At 38.6% G+C, this 14,058-nt stretch overlaps 1 protein-coding gene across 1 annotated transcript in view; it reads right to left on the reverse strand.

Annotated features, from left to right (window-relative positions):
- Window positions 1-214: 214 nt before the first annotated feature.
- Window positions 215-14,058, reverse strand: part of ANTXR1 (ANTXR cell adhesion molecule 1) — a 317,311-nt gene continuing 303,467 nt past the window's right edge. Inside the window, exon 18 of the mRNA XM_073569123.1 lies at window positions 215-9,312. Within this exon, the coding sequence (XP_073425224.1) occupies window positions 9,037-9,312 (276 nt within the window). The 3' untranslated portion in view covers window positions 215-9,036. The remainder of the gene's footprint in view (window positions 9,313-14,058) is intronic.

Raw genomic sequence — 14,058 nt, forward strand, 5'->3', positions numbered from 1 at the left:
CTGTCCTGTGTCCATCTTATTTCATCGGTCAATAAGTAGCTGGCAATCTAGTAGTGTCTAGTAGTGTCTTTATACTTGTATAATCCAGTATAATCACTAAGTACTCTGATATCAGAATGTGATGTCTCTACATGTATTATTTACAGTCATTGGTTTATTTCCATTGACGTGTTTTTAAAAAAATTGTATTTTGAATGAATAATGAATTAAGACATGATTTATTAACATTTTTAATATAAAAAAAACCCAAACAAAATTACAATAGATGAGAATTAAAATGTGACAACATAATGCAGCACAGAACCATAGAGAGTTCCAACTATGTCTTGGGGTGAAATCGTCTAATTTATCATCTGGCATTCTTGTGGAAAAAGTAAAAAGTTGGATGAAGGCATGAACACTAAAAAGTCATTGAACGTGATTTAAATTAAATTATTGACAAAATCAATGCCCTCAGTGCAAAGACCATTCTCCCCGACTAAATCTCCCTATTTGGTTATTTCTGAAGTGGGATTTCCATGATGTTTTCAGTATAAAATTGTCTTGCTTTTTATCTGCTGGCTTCGAGTAACGTTTCTCCTTGCAGAGAAAGACATACTGGCTCTGGCATGCCAAGCTAAGGAGGTTTACTCGCCTTGCAATGCTCCTCTGGGAAATTTAATATGTAAATTGCCTCTTCATAGTCCCAATCTAAAATCCTTGTAAGCAGTTTGCTTTAGTTTTTTTTTTTTTTTTTTAAATTTAGGAGGGTTTTCTTTCTTTATAGAAAGAACTTAGAGAACAGTGCAATGTGGGAGTTTAGGTGAGGTTATAGTTGTTAGATCACATGATTGCCTAACAGTGAAGTTCAAAAGTTGCTCAACATTTTTTCCTAAGCTACTCAACACATGGGGGATAAGTTGTTGATTTTCCATATGAATTTGCAGACTTAAATGCCATAGTGTATTACTAAAAGTGGGTAACATTTTCCCTAATCCTATTCCAGAAAAAATCTGTAAGGGAAATTTGAACTGTGAAAAGGAACTAAAATTTTCAGTATGTCAATTTATGCTGTGAATTGCAATATATACTTGGAAATTTGCAGTAAGTCCTCAGCCCTTTCAGTGGAGTGGATTTTGACCCTGATTTGCCATGAATATGCAAGAAAATCTGCAACAGAAAATTTGCAGCTGAAATTTTGTATGTGTGAACTAACTCTTTACATGGATATCAACTGTGAAATTAGCGGCTAAAATATTATACTTTCACTGACCAATCGGCTCCAAAAGTATCAAAATTGCTTAAAAAACACTTGGTCATCTTTTGCTATTCCACTTTGCTGTTCAAGTGAAGACTTTTTTCAGCATTTTTTTTTTTCCCTGAAGACATTTAAAAAAAAAAAATTCAGGTGGAAAAAATATTGACAGCCCCGCATACCTTATATATTAAACTTTTTTTATGTTTTTGCGCGTTGTATTCTAATGAGCGAAAAGCAATCTGATGGACATCTCAGGACCATGCTTGACGTTCCTTCTCTGCCTTGTAATGTTCCCCCTTTAACTATGATTGACATGAAAAACATCTCCTTCATTCACAAAGCAATCTCATCTCGTACTGTATTCTAATTAGTGCCAAGTGTTCCAATGGACATTTCTGGATCAAGCTAGGCGCCCATTAATTGCTTTGTAACACTGTCCCTCGGCCTCCACCTATGATTGAAATATATGAAGTCTTCTACGTCATCCACAAAGCCAGAAAAGCCTCTCGCCTGTCATCCAATTGTATATTTTAATAATTACCAAGCGGTCAGATGGACATCTCTGGACCATGCTTGTTTCTCCTTCTCTGCCTTGTAATGCTACTCCTCCATTGATGTGGATAACTTCTTCTACTTCATCCATAAAGCAAGTAAAGTCTAATGCATGCTCAACTTATGCTGTATGTCCGATGGACATCTCCAGACCATGCTAAGTGCACCTTATCTACCTTCTCGCACTTCCCCTTCACCTATGATTGACATATATGACATCTTCTACTTCATCAACAAAGACAACAACGCCTTAAACCTACTATATTCTAGTGATGGCTGAGCGGACAGATATACATCTCTGGACCATGTTTGTTGCTCCATCTTTGTCTTAGAACACCGATCCTCCACCCATTAATGCAGATGAATTCTTCTACATCATTCGCAAAGTCAGCAAAGTAGTTAAACCTGTTCATCTCGTGTTGTATTTGTGCTGAGTACTACGATGGACACCTCCAGACCGTGCTTGGCGTCCCTTCCTTTCCTGTAATACTACCCCTCCTCTGACTGACCTGGATGACATCTTCTCCTTCATCCACAAGGCCAGCAAAGCCTCACGCTCAGGCTCTCTTCTCAAATGAGGTATGCCGGCTGTGTAGATGATGTCATCCATGTCAATCATTGTTGGATGGGCAGCTTTACAAGACAAAAAGGGGGCTGCCAAACATGGATTTGGACATGTCTGTGGGACCGCTCAGTATTAATAATAATAATAATAATAATAATAATAATACAGCACAGAGTTAGCAGGTGCAAGATCTGAGTTGTCTAATATAGGCTGGTTGTCAGCAATTTGTTGCTTGAAAATATAAAAAAAAATCTGTTCTATGTTCTATCCCTGCAACCAATTTGTCTCAGATGTCTCAGCTGTTAAACATAAAGCTAGACTGATGCCATGTTGACAACACATAAGCGGAAGAATGTTTGTAAGCCATGAAATCATTTCACTCTTCTCATTTTTCGGAAAATAAGTTTTCTGAAAACTATGAAATACCTTTAATGTTTTGTAGGTGTTTGCTTTTATGTTGATTGCATGTGATGGAAAACACAACAAAATGCTAGGGCTCCTACTTATTCTGGAGTTGTATTGCCAGGACACAACACACGGTTCTCTGGTAATAATATTACACTACCAGAATTATTCATTTGGCCGCTCCAAATGTGATTCAGAATTACAAGGGCTTTTGGCATTAGTGAATAAAACTTGAAACTTCTGGAACATAATGCAAAACCAAGCCTGCTAGTCCTGAATTTACAAGTACTGTCCTGAAAGTTGAGAAAAAACACAGCAAATTTGACGCATTCAAAATGGGAAAGGGTTTGGACATTCAGGATTAGACTGGGGTGTTACTGGAAGAGTCTAGAATGCTGATTATTGGAGTTGGAGGCAGAACATAAACATCCCTATTTCCCCAACAAAAATGTTTGAGAGTATGGCAAAACCATTAACAGTACCCTAAAACTATCATGCATAGTTTATGCTACTAATCCCCAAGCTCTGAAGGACATTTTGGACCACTTCAAGGCTTGGGGCAATTGTGACTTCTGTATACCTTATATTTACATCCCTGAAGATAGCATAGGAAGACCAAGCGAAGTTATCAATAATATTTCATTGGTATCACTTTTTTGCCACAAAGTCAGTTGACAAATATTACTGTACATATTGGCCATTTGGTGAATTATGCCTCCACATATCACAGAATCTTGCAGAATCATAACTTGTATTCCTGGTATTCCCTTAGGAAGGTAAGGTCTACCAAGAATATTGAAATTCCATGTAATCTATTGAAGTCCATGTTATGTTTTATGTGACCCACTATGCAGCAAGGTAGACCTCGGATATAAGAAAAACAAGCATCTTGTATAAAAGGAGGGTTTATATCTATTTTAACCTTAGTGTGCCTTAAATGTTTCAAGTTTGCTAGGCATCCATAAAGAGAAATCACGTTCCAGCTCCTTAAAATTGTAGAATTTATTGAAAAGTAATAAAATTGGATTCCATATCACAAAAAATGGCAACGCGTTTCGAACGCACTCGGCGACAAAGAACTCGAGTGCGTTCGAAACACTGTCAATTTTTTCTGATATGGAATCTACCATAATTTTAGTCTTTTTCAATAAAGTCTAACATTTCAAGGAGCAGGAATCGACTTTCGCTGTTTCTGACTACTACATTCGGTCACAACGGAATCCCTTGCTACTGCACATCTTGAGGTGCGACGGTGAGCTGGTTTCAATAACCTTTCCTTGTATTTGCGCCCATAAAGAGACGCTGTAGATAAAAGTTGAGAAGCCAGCTTTTGACCGGTCTGAGACCTCTAAAGTCTCACAGGTGGTCCGTCCAAACAGGAATTCACGGGTATCTTCTCCTATTGAAACCCGCCCTTTTACTCAAGCAGTGATTGTCTTGACCTGTGCAGGAAATAAGTAAGAACAACCTGTCCAATAAGAAATAACTTATTGTGCAAAAAAGCAGCCTACAAAAAGACACCTTATCGATAAGTAATATCTACATGAGATTTAATGGTTGGATCAACGGTTGAATGATCATTTTTTATTTAATTCTCACTTAAAACTTTGTTTTATACCTATAAAATCTTTGAAAGTAATTTTTTTTTAAATATCTGTGCCTTTGCGTAGGTTATTTTGTGAATTGATCTCTATATGTGTATTAAAAACAAAACCCAAATTTGAATGTAAAAGGACTGCCCTGAAAGTTGAGACAAATCAATTTTGGGTTACCTATTCTTTATGTCGAGAGTGTATTTGGCACAATGATATCAAGCTACAAAATGGATTCCAATAGAATTAACATTAAAAACATATTTATAAACATTTCTTTGGCATCATGAAATACTTTATTAGAGGTTTCTGGCGAGGAAATCCATAGTAATGCAAGAGTTTATTGGGTGTAGACAGATGTTTGTCAGTACAAGGAAAGTGAATACTCTAACAAATCCCTTCATAGGGAAACTTGCATGACAATTTTCCTTATGACAAGTCCTGCTTGGGCGCAAAAATATTTAACATCTGTTATTCAGACAGGTATGAAGTGATATCAGTTATGTACTATCTACAACAAAAAGTTGAATTAGAAAACTCGTCATGCCCCGACAAAAAATTGCTCCCATTTTTTTTGTCATCTTCTTTATAAAATGGCAACCGTCCATATAATATTTTCACGTACAAGAAAAATGATCCGAGTTTCATATTGATTTTGTTCAGAGTTTCATCAGATTTTCACTAGAGTGTCATCTGAGTTTGGTCCCAGTTTCATCAGTTTTTCTTGGATGAGAAAAATAAAAGTTTCTCTACTTTATCTAGCAGTCCGTGAAGAATGGACAGCACTGGGATGGCATCCAAGTTCTTTCCTTTTTTTTCAAAGAACCATAGACTTCATGAATAAGTTCTTAAATTTAGAACCAAATGTAAAATGCTTGTTCATTTTTGTATTTTAACCTGCTTTGCGACTTTGTAGTGCAAAAGGTCACACGTTCTGCTGAAATGATGCAAGAATATATCAGTCATACATAACATAACTCCAGGGATGAGAGGCTGGGGAACAATGTACCCCGGAAGAAAGAAGATGAAAACAACCCCTTAACCTGTAGGTTCAATAATCTTTTTACGGATAGAATGTAAATACAAAGCAAAATATTCTGTTATTTCATTAGTGTTTGAGCTATAAATGCATCTTGCAATATGTTTTATTAGTCAGAGTTGAGCAGAGCTGAGTAATCTGGAACTTCTATCGTAATATTGGTCTGGCTGTGTAATTTGGAGTTCCTGCTATAAAAATAAGCTGCGTTTGTCCTCTAATAAAAATCTCATTAATGTCACTGATTGCCCTCGATAATTTATAGCCAGGCTACACAGTGGCTCCTGACTGCTTATGTCTGCATTGGTTTTCAGGACTGGTCCAGAATACATGGTCTGACTGGATTTTGGTCAAGATTACCAAAACTACCAATGTATTGGGGTACAGATTACAAAGCAGAACTTCTATTAGCCATTAGACCATAACAAATGGTGATTCTTAGGTGGAGGTCAAGACTATGCAGCAAGATTGCGGTTTTAGTTTTTAGCAGTTCAGAATATGTAATCAGACTTGGTGCTACATAGTCAGACTGCAGTTATTTTAGGGTCCAGGTTGCAATACAAGACTGATATTATAGCAAAGGATCTGGACTTTGCAGCCAGATGGAAGTATAGAGAGGCATCCATACTACATTGCTACTGTTACAAGGGCTGGTCCAGACAACAGAGCCAGACTACTGTTGTATGGGGTGGTCCAGACTACACAGCCAGGCTGTTGTTACAAAGGGTGGTCCAGACTACATAGGCAGACTACTGATATAAGGGACAATTCAAAGTACAAAGCAAGACTCATGAATAAAGGGGTAATCCTCCAAATTACATGGCCAGACAACTGTTACAAGGGGTGTTCCAAACTTCACAGGCACACTATTGTTATAAACGGTTGCCCAGCCTGAATAGCCAGACTACGGTAATAAGGGGTTGTCCAGACTACATGACCAGACTACTGCTATAAGGGATGGTCCAGACTACAGTCAGACGACTGTTATAAGGGATGGTCCAGACTACATAGCCAGACTACTGTTATAAGGGATGGTCCAGATTACATAGCTAGACTACTGTTATAAGGGATGGTCCAGACTACACAGTCAGACTACTGTTATAAGGGATGGTCCAGAGTATACAGTCAGACTACCATAATGGGCACACTGCACTCTACACAGCCAAATTACTACATAGCCAGACTACTGTTATAAGGGATGGTTCAGATTACGTAGCCAAACTACTTTTATAAAGGGTGATCCAGACTACACAGCCAGACTACTATTATAAGGGAGGGTCCAGAGTACATAGCCAGACTACTGTTATAAGGGAGGCTCCAGAGTACATAGCCAGACTACTGTTATAAGTGAGTACACAGTTACACTATTATATTCCAGTACATCAAATTGACCGGTCCACCGTCAAAGTCCGTGCTCTCTAGCTTTTGACAAGAGCTGCACAAATTTCATGAGATTCCAGGTTTCTTGACGCAGTGTTTGATTTGCTGGCCTGGCATGATGTCATCTGTGTGGCTAGCTGTGCACAGTTGACGTCTCACCAGTCCAGCTAATTGTAAGCTGAGCATGGGATCCTGGAGTATAAGAAAATTGTTGTATGGCCAGAGAGCACAGACGTGGACCACTGACCAAGGCTGTATGAAGTGATCTGCTCATATTTACAGTTCACTTTAGATAGAAGTAGATTGATTGAACAATCAATGAATGAACATTGTTGAGTGATTTCTACTCAGTCATTTTAGGCCATTCAGCGTTTTATTGGCTGTTAAAATTGTGAAAAGTGGCCAACCATATTCAATGGCACCAAGTGAAGGATGAACAATCTTTCTGGGAATATTCTTTGAGAGAGTTCTTTGAGTTTGACATTGACAAACCTTTCTCCTGACAATCGGAAAAAAATTCAAACTTGGCCGACTTTGTTTCAGGCAATGCTGGTGTGTCATCAATGCGTTATAATAATTGCAATTGCTATATTTCACTCAATAAATGTTTGTTATAATTGAAAAAGTTGACTTTCATCAGCTTTAGTATAAAGTCTATCTTTATAGGGGCATCTTAAGAGATTAGGTTTAGTGTCTCTTTAAGGATGAGAATCCCATAATGAATGCAATAGCTCAAACATACATATCTTAAGACAACATCACAATCTGAAAAATAGGAACGTTCCGACCGTATACGTATTCACTCTTTCCATCTGTCCTATGTTCGTGTTTCCTTTCCATTCACACTTTCCACTGCCACCGACCTCCGCTTTATATACCAGACATCAATAACAAAACAGTATCAGTTTTACTCTTTTGAATGACACTTTTTGTAAATTCACTCCATGTTATGCTCATTGCTTGTGTAGCGCCGTACGGTTCCCAAATAAACAGTTAAAACAGTTTTGAAACTGGCAGCCATTACTGTAAAATAGTGAACATGTCATAATGTGAACTGTGTGTTCCACAAAGGAAGCAGATGATAAACAAGAAATGACCCCTATATGCAACGCCCAGTGCCCCTTATACTACGATAAGCAATATCTTCTACATTACAGCTATTTCAAAAAGAGAATGCAAGTGTATACATGATAATGGTTAACCCATTATTCCTCCGTGGCAGAGGGCCCAGCAACGCATTGCGAAGCTCTAAAGTAATCTTTTATAGAGTCTGCTATAGCAGTTTTTTTTCTTTTCATTGCAAAGGTCCAGCCTTCTGCTGTTCATTTTCATAAATTTTCATAAGGAATATAACCCCCTTCTCTGGGGGGATTTAATACAATTCACTTTATATTTCCAATGCATCCTCAACAGAAGATCAATACGAAGATGACAATCTGTAAATCTTCCATGTTGGTAAAATGTGTGCACACCTACAGGTGACAAACCCATTTCAAAGTATGGTAAGAACTCTGATTTCTTCATGGCTCATTGTGATCCACCAGGAAACCAATGCAGCCTTCTCCAGTCTAGATTATTTTTGAAATCGACCAGTAGGTGCTGTCATTTTTCGGTTCTTTGAAGAACATCTTGAATATATTAAAATAATGTAACCCAATGTATCATAAGACAGAATTAGATTGATGCATGTTCTAAACTGTCCAACCAATCCACAGTGGTCAACAATTGATGCAGTTTTTCTTTGGCAATTAAATAATTTCAGATTTAATTTTTTTTTACCTAAAAAACTAAAAAACCAACGTATTTTCGTGAGGAGATGCATTAATGCATTTTCATAGGACGACGAAATTTCCTTTGCAACAAGCTTCTTAATTCACTCCTTCACAGATCTCTTGACTTTTCATACGGGTGATAAAACTTTCTGACTCTTGTTGCCCAGTGAATCCTAAGCTAAGACTTCTTTGCTTCCAATAAGCTAAAGCGAGAACTTTTTTTTTTGGTGATAGGGTGGGGGAAATTCAGTTTCATCTTCTTACTGAACCCAGCACTTTAATGGTTTCCATAGTTGACCAAATATTTAGAGATGGCTTCTAGTCCTGAATTTCCCAAGTATGGATAAATCCACAACTCAACAAAATCTAAGTGTGGTTATACATGGTTTTGGTCAAAAGTCAAAAGTGTTCCAATGAACATCACATCCATTCAAGATGAACAATTTCTCAAAAATGCATTCCCAGCATTACTGGAGATAAAAGTTGCACAAAGCAATCTAAAGTGAAGGTCTTGGTGGTGGTCTGCTGGGTGGTGGAGCTCTGCATGGAGGTGAAACCAAGGGTGGAGGTGGAAGACAGATTGTTGGAGATGGAACAGGTGTAGGAGAATGTGCTGGTTCAGGAGGTGGAGTTATTGGAGGAGGAGGGGTATAAATTGGGCTATGCGGTGGTGTGTAGATTGGACTGGATGACGGCATATTATGAGAAGCATTGTTTAATGGGTATCTTGGTGGCATTGATTTCTTTTCCCTTGTGAAATTGATGCATCTTCCCTGAAAGAATAAAAAAATAAATAAATAAATATAATTTTGTCAGAGGTACAGCGAAGTAACTGGCTAGTGAAGCATGGTAGACCTGAACTATGGCGCAACATTCTAGCTCCAGGTAACATAAGACACCTAACTGTCAATGCAACTCGTAGCATAGAAAGTATTAGACATGTCAGCAAGCCTAACTTGCCTTTCGGTTACTTTCCAAAAATGACACAACTGCCTCAAACACTTAAACCAGTTGCTGGAACCGAGAAGCTAAATAGAGCCCAAATAAATTGCTCTGAGATTTGAAAATATGTGAATTATATGGCAGATTCTTTGGCTGCACTTGGGTGGAAATCTGTCAGCTCAGGGTCATGTGAGGATATTAACTCACTGTAGTAAGTTCTGCAACACTTGGACTGGTCTGTGCTCACATTTATCTGATTCTACAATGGTTCTCAGGAATGGAATGAGACTCAAAACTCTATATGGATTCAATTTCTCTCTCGCCTCAGCAAAGCATTGCTCTCTGAGTGATGGGAATAGGCTCCAAATTTGTTCCTCATGGTGAAGGTGTTAAACATTTCCCTTGGGGTTTGGAAGAGCAGGCCTGGAAAATATTAAGTAAGTGGTGCTTGTAGGAATGGATTAATGTACGGTCTAATAAACATGGTTGTCGGCGCAACACTCAAGTAACGTTTCTAACTGTACATACATACAACATTCTGACAGGACATAGACGTATGTAGAATTTTAGTTCTCTTACAAACTGTACCAGGCAATGCGTATGGCACAAACAAAGAACCCTTAGTTTTTATAGGTGCTTTCTTGGCTCTAGTTTGTTGCTGGATAGGTCTGGATTCCATGAAATCCCTCAAGCATCTCCAATAAACATGTTCATGGCTCGTGAAGTCTTTAATTTCCAATTCTTTCAAGGCTCGGGCTCCACACTTAATTAGGTAGTACAAGTCATGGTAAAATCCCAATTGGCAACCTTATTGTTTCCCAATTGGGAAAAATCATGGGTAGTCTCTTCTATGTCTTGCATTACTTTCCTCTGCATTTTAACCCCTTTACTCCCAAGGGTGGTTTGCATGTTAATGACCAGGCCAATTTTTACAATTCTGACCACTGTCCCCTTATGAGGTAATAACTCTGGAATGCTTCCATGGATCCCGGTGATTCTGACCTTGTTTTCTCATGACATATTGTACTTCATGATAGTAGTAATATTTCTTTGATATAACTTGCATTTATTTGTGAAAAAAATGGAAATTTGGCAAATTTTGAAAATTTCACAATTTTCCAACTTTGAATTTTCATGCCCTTAAATCACAGAGATATGTCACATAAAATATTTAATAAGTAACATTTCCCACATGTTTACTTTACATCAGCACAATTTTGGAACCAAAATTTTTTTTTTGTTAGGAAGTTATAAGGGATAAAAGTTAAACAGCGATTTCTCATTTTTGCAAACACCAGTTTTTTTAGGGACCACATCACATATGAAGTCACTTTGAGGGGTCTATATGATAGAAAATACACAAAAGTGACACCATTCTAAAAACTGCACCCCTCAATGTGCTCAAAACCACACTCAAGAAGTTTATTAACCCTTCAGGTGCTTTACAGGAATTTTTGGAATATTTAAAAAAAAAAAATGAACATTTAACTTTTCACAAAAAATTTACTTCAGTTCCAATTCTTTTTAATTTACCAAGGGTAACAGGAAAAATTAGACCTCTAAAGTTGTTGTACAATTTGTCCTAAGTACGCTGATACCCCATATGTGGGAGTAAACAACTGTTTGGGCGCATGGCAGAGCTCAAAAGGGAAGGAGCGCAGTTTTACTTTTTCAACGCAGAATTGGCTGGAATTGATATCGGATGCCATGTCGCATTTGGAGAGCCCCTGATGTGCCTAAACAGTGGAAACCCCCAAGTGAATCCATTTTGAAAACTAGACCCCCTAAGGAACTTATCTGAATGTGTGGTGAGCACTTTAAACCCCCAAGTGCTACACAGAAGTTTGCAACGTAGAGCCATAAAAAATATTTTTTTCACAAAGTTTATAACGTAGAGCCATTAAAATAAAAAATATTTTTTTTCACAAAAATGATCTTTTTGCCCTCAATTTTTTATTTTCACAAGGGTAACAGAAGAAATCGGACCCCAAAAGTTGTTGACCAATTTGTCCTGAGTATGACGATACCCCATATGTGGGGGTAAATCACTATTTGGGCGCATGGCAGAGCTAGGAAGGGAAGGAGCACCGCTTGAGTTTTTCAACGCAGAATTGGCTGGAATTGAGATCAGACTCCATGTTGCGTTTGGAGAGCCCCTGATGTGCCTAAACAGTGGAAACCCCCCAATTCTAACACCAACACACCCCTAACCCTAACCCTAATCCCAACCCTAACCCTAATCCAAACCCTAATTCCTAACTTTAGCCCCCAACCCTAACTTTAGCCCAAATCACTTTAGCCCAACTGTAACCCTAATGGGAAAATGGAAATAAATACTTTTTTTTATTTTATTATTTTTCCCTAACTAAGGGGGTGATAAAGGGGGGTATGATTTACTATTTTTTTTTATTTTGATGACTGAGATAGTATCTACTACAGTGATCAAAATCAACCAATAGGAAAAAATATATTGTTGCTGGGTGCCGGCAGGTAGATCGAGGCGGGCGTACTGCGCATGAGCCCACCATTTTCTCTCGGAAGAAGCCGGCGGCCCGGGGCACTTCAGGGGGCCTGAAGGGACAATGGAGGAATTGAGGGGGTGGTCGGGAGACCCTATTTCTGTATCCTCTGATGTGCAATCACATGAGAGGAGAGAGAAATTAAATGGAAAATCAGACTTTTTTTGCGGTCAGCGTTTTACTGTTAATAACAGCGATCGCAACACCGGGGTCGGTAAAGATCAACCCGAATCATGTTCTCTGGGGTCTCGGCTACCCCCAGCAGCTGAGACCCCAGAGAAATTCTGACGCTGGGGGGCGCTATAACCTTAAACCTTGGTGCCGTTAAAAAGCCACGCTGTGATTTAAGTACCCTTAACTGCCGCCGTTAAAAGGCGTATCGGCAGTCATTAAGGCGTTAAATGTAAATCTCATCATTCTCCCCTGCTTGCGCCGATCACCGGCAGAGCGGGGAGAATGATGAGAGTCGTGTTCAGAACCCGTCGCCAGGGAACAGTGCTTACTGTAACGCTTCTTCCGTGGCGCCCGTCCGAGTGGTATTGATGCAGCACACACATGCCACACGTGTGCCGCAAGTATTACACACACGGACGCTAACATCTCCGGTACCGGAAATATCAGGACGTGTGAAAGAGGCACTATAGCGGGTTTTTATAGCGGGTTTTATGCTTGGCAGCTGTCACACGCTAAAAGACACAATTTATTGTAAAAAATAATTTTTGCATCACCACAATTTGAGAGCTATAATTGTTTCCATATTTTGGCCCACAGAGTCATGTGAGATCTTGTTTTTTGCGGGACGAGCTGATGTTTTTATTGGTATAATTTTTGGGCACATGACATTTTTTGATCGCTTTCGATTCCGATTTTTGGGAGACAGAATGAGCAAAAACCAACAATTCACAAATTTCTTTGGAGAGGGGTGTTTACACCTTTCCGTGTGTGGTAAAATTGATAAAGCGGTTTTATTCTTTGGGTCAGTATGATTACAGTGATACCTCATTTATATTTTTTTATGTTTTGGCGCTTTTATATAATAAAAACTATTTTATAGAAAAAATAATTGTTTTTGCATCACTTTATTCTGACAGCTATAACTTTATTTTTTTTGCTGATGATGCTGTATGGCAGTTCGTTTTTTGCGGGAGAAGCTGACGTTTTCAGCAGTACCAAATTTATTTATATCCGTCTTTTTGATCACGTGCTATATTGTTTTTTGCCTTTTTTATGGTGTTCACTAAAGGGGTTAGTTAACTAGTGGGACAATATAGGTCGGGTCGTTCCGGATATGGGAATACCAAATATGTGTACTTTTATTGTTTAGATTTTTTTAATTCAAATACTGATTCAATGATAGAATAAATATTGATTTATTCTAATTTTTTATTTTTGTTAAATATTTTTACAATTATTTAAACATTTTTTTCACTTCATTCTAATTTTTACACTTAGTCCCACTATGGGACAATCATTTTTTGCAGGCTGATCGCTTCTATAGTATGCAGATGAAGCAGCATCTACATGCTATAGAAGCTGTCAGCGCTGCACTTTCTGCACACTGACCTGAGAGACTTCTTGACATGCACTGCGCATGACAGGAAGTTTCTCAGCTCTGGTAACCTGGATGTCAACATGACGACATCGGGTTATCATGGGAGTGATCAGGATTTGGTCTACGATCCAAAGGCACAGGGGCTGTCAGCCCTCTGCTTGCTCCCGGAATGCTGCGATCGTGTTCGATTGCAGTATTCCAGGGGATAAATTGCCGGGAGTGGTCTGTGACCACTCCTGGCACTTAGTGCCGGGTGTCAGCTGTAAAAATCATCTGACACCCAGTACACGGGGGTGCGTGGCCGATCGCTATGAGATACTATCCCGTCCGTGGTCAAATTGGCCCAGGGCACAACGACGAGATAGTTCGTCTAACGTCATAATGGAGTTAAAGCAACCATTGCAAGACTATAAATCACTGTTTAGTGCAATCATTATATGAACATATATTATGTTCTAAATTCTTTTTTGGAAATTATGCGCAATCAAAATAATAAAAAAGCCGAA

This window comes from Dendrobates tinctorius, unplaced genomic scaffold (assembly GCF_039654945.1).
Source record: "Dendrobates tinctorius isolate UK_male_01 unplaced genomic scaffold, ASM3965494v1 ptg000022l, whole genome shotgun sequence".
NCBI classification, from domain to species: Eukaryota; Metazoa; Chordata; class Amphibia; order Anura; family Dendrobatidae; genus Dendrobates; species Dendrobates tinctorius.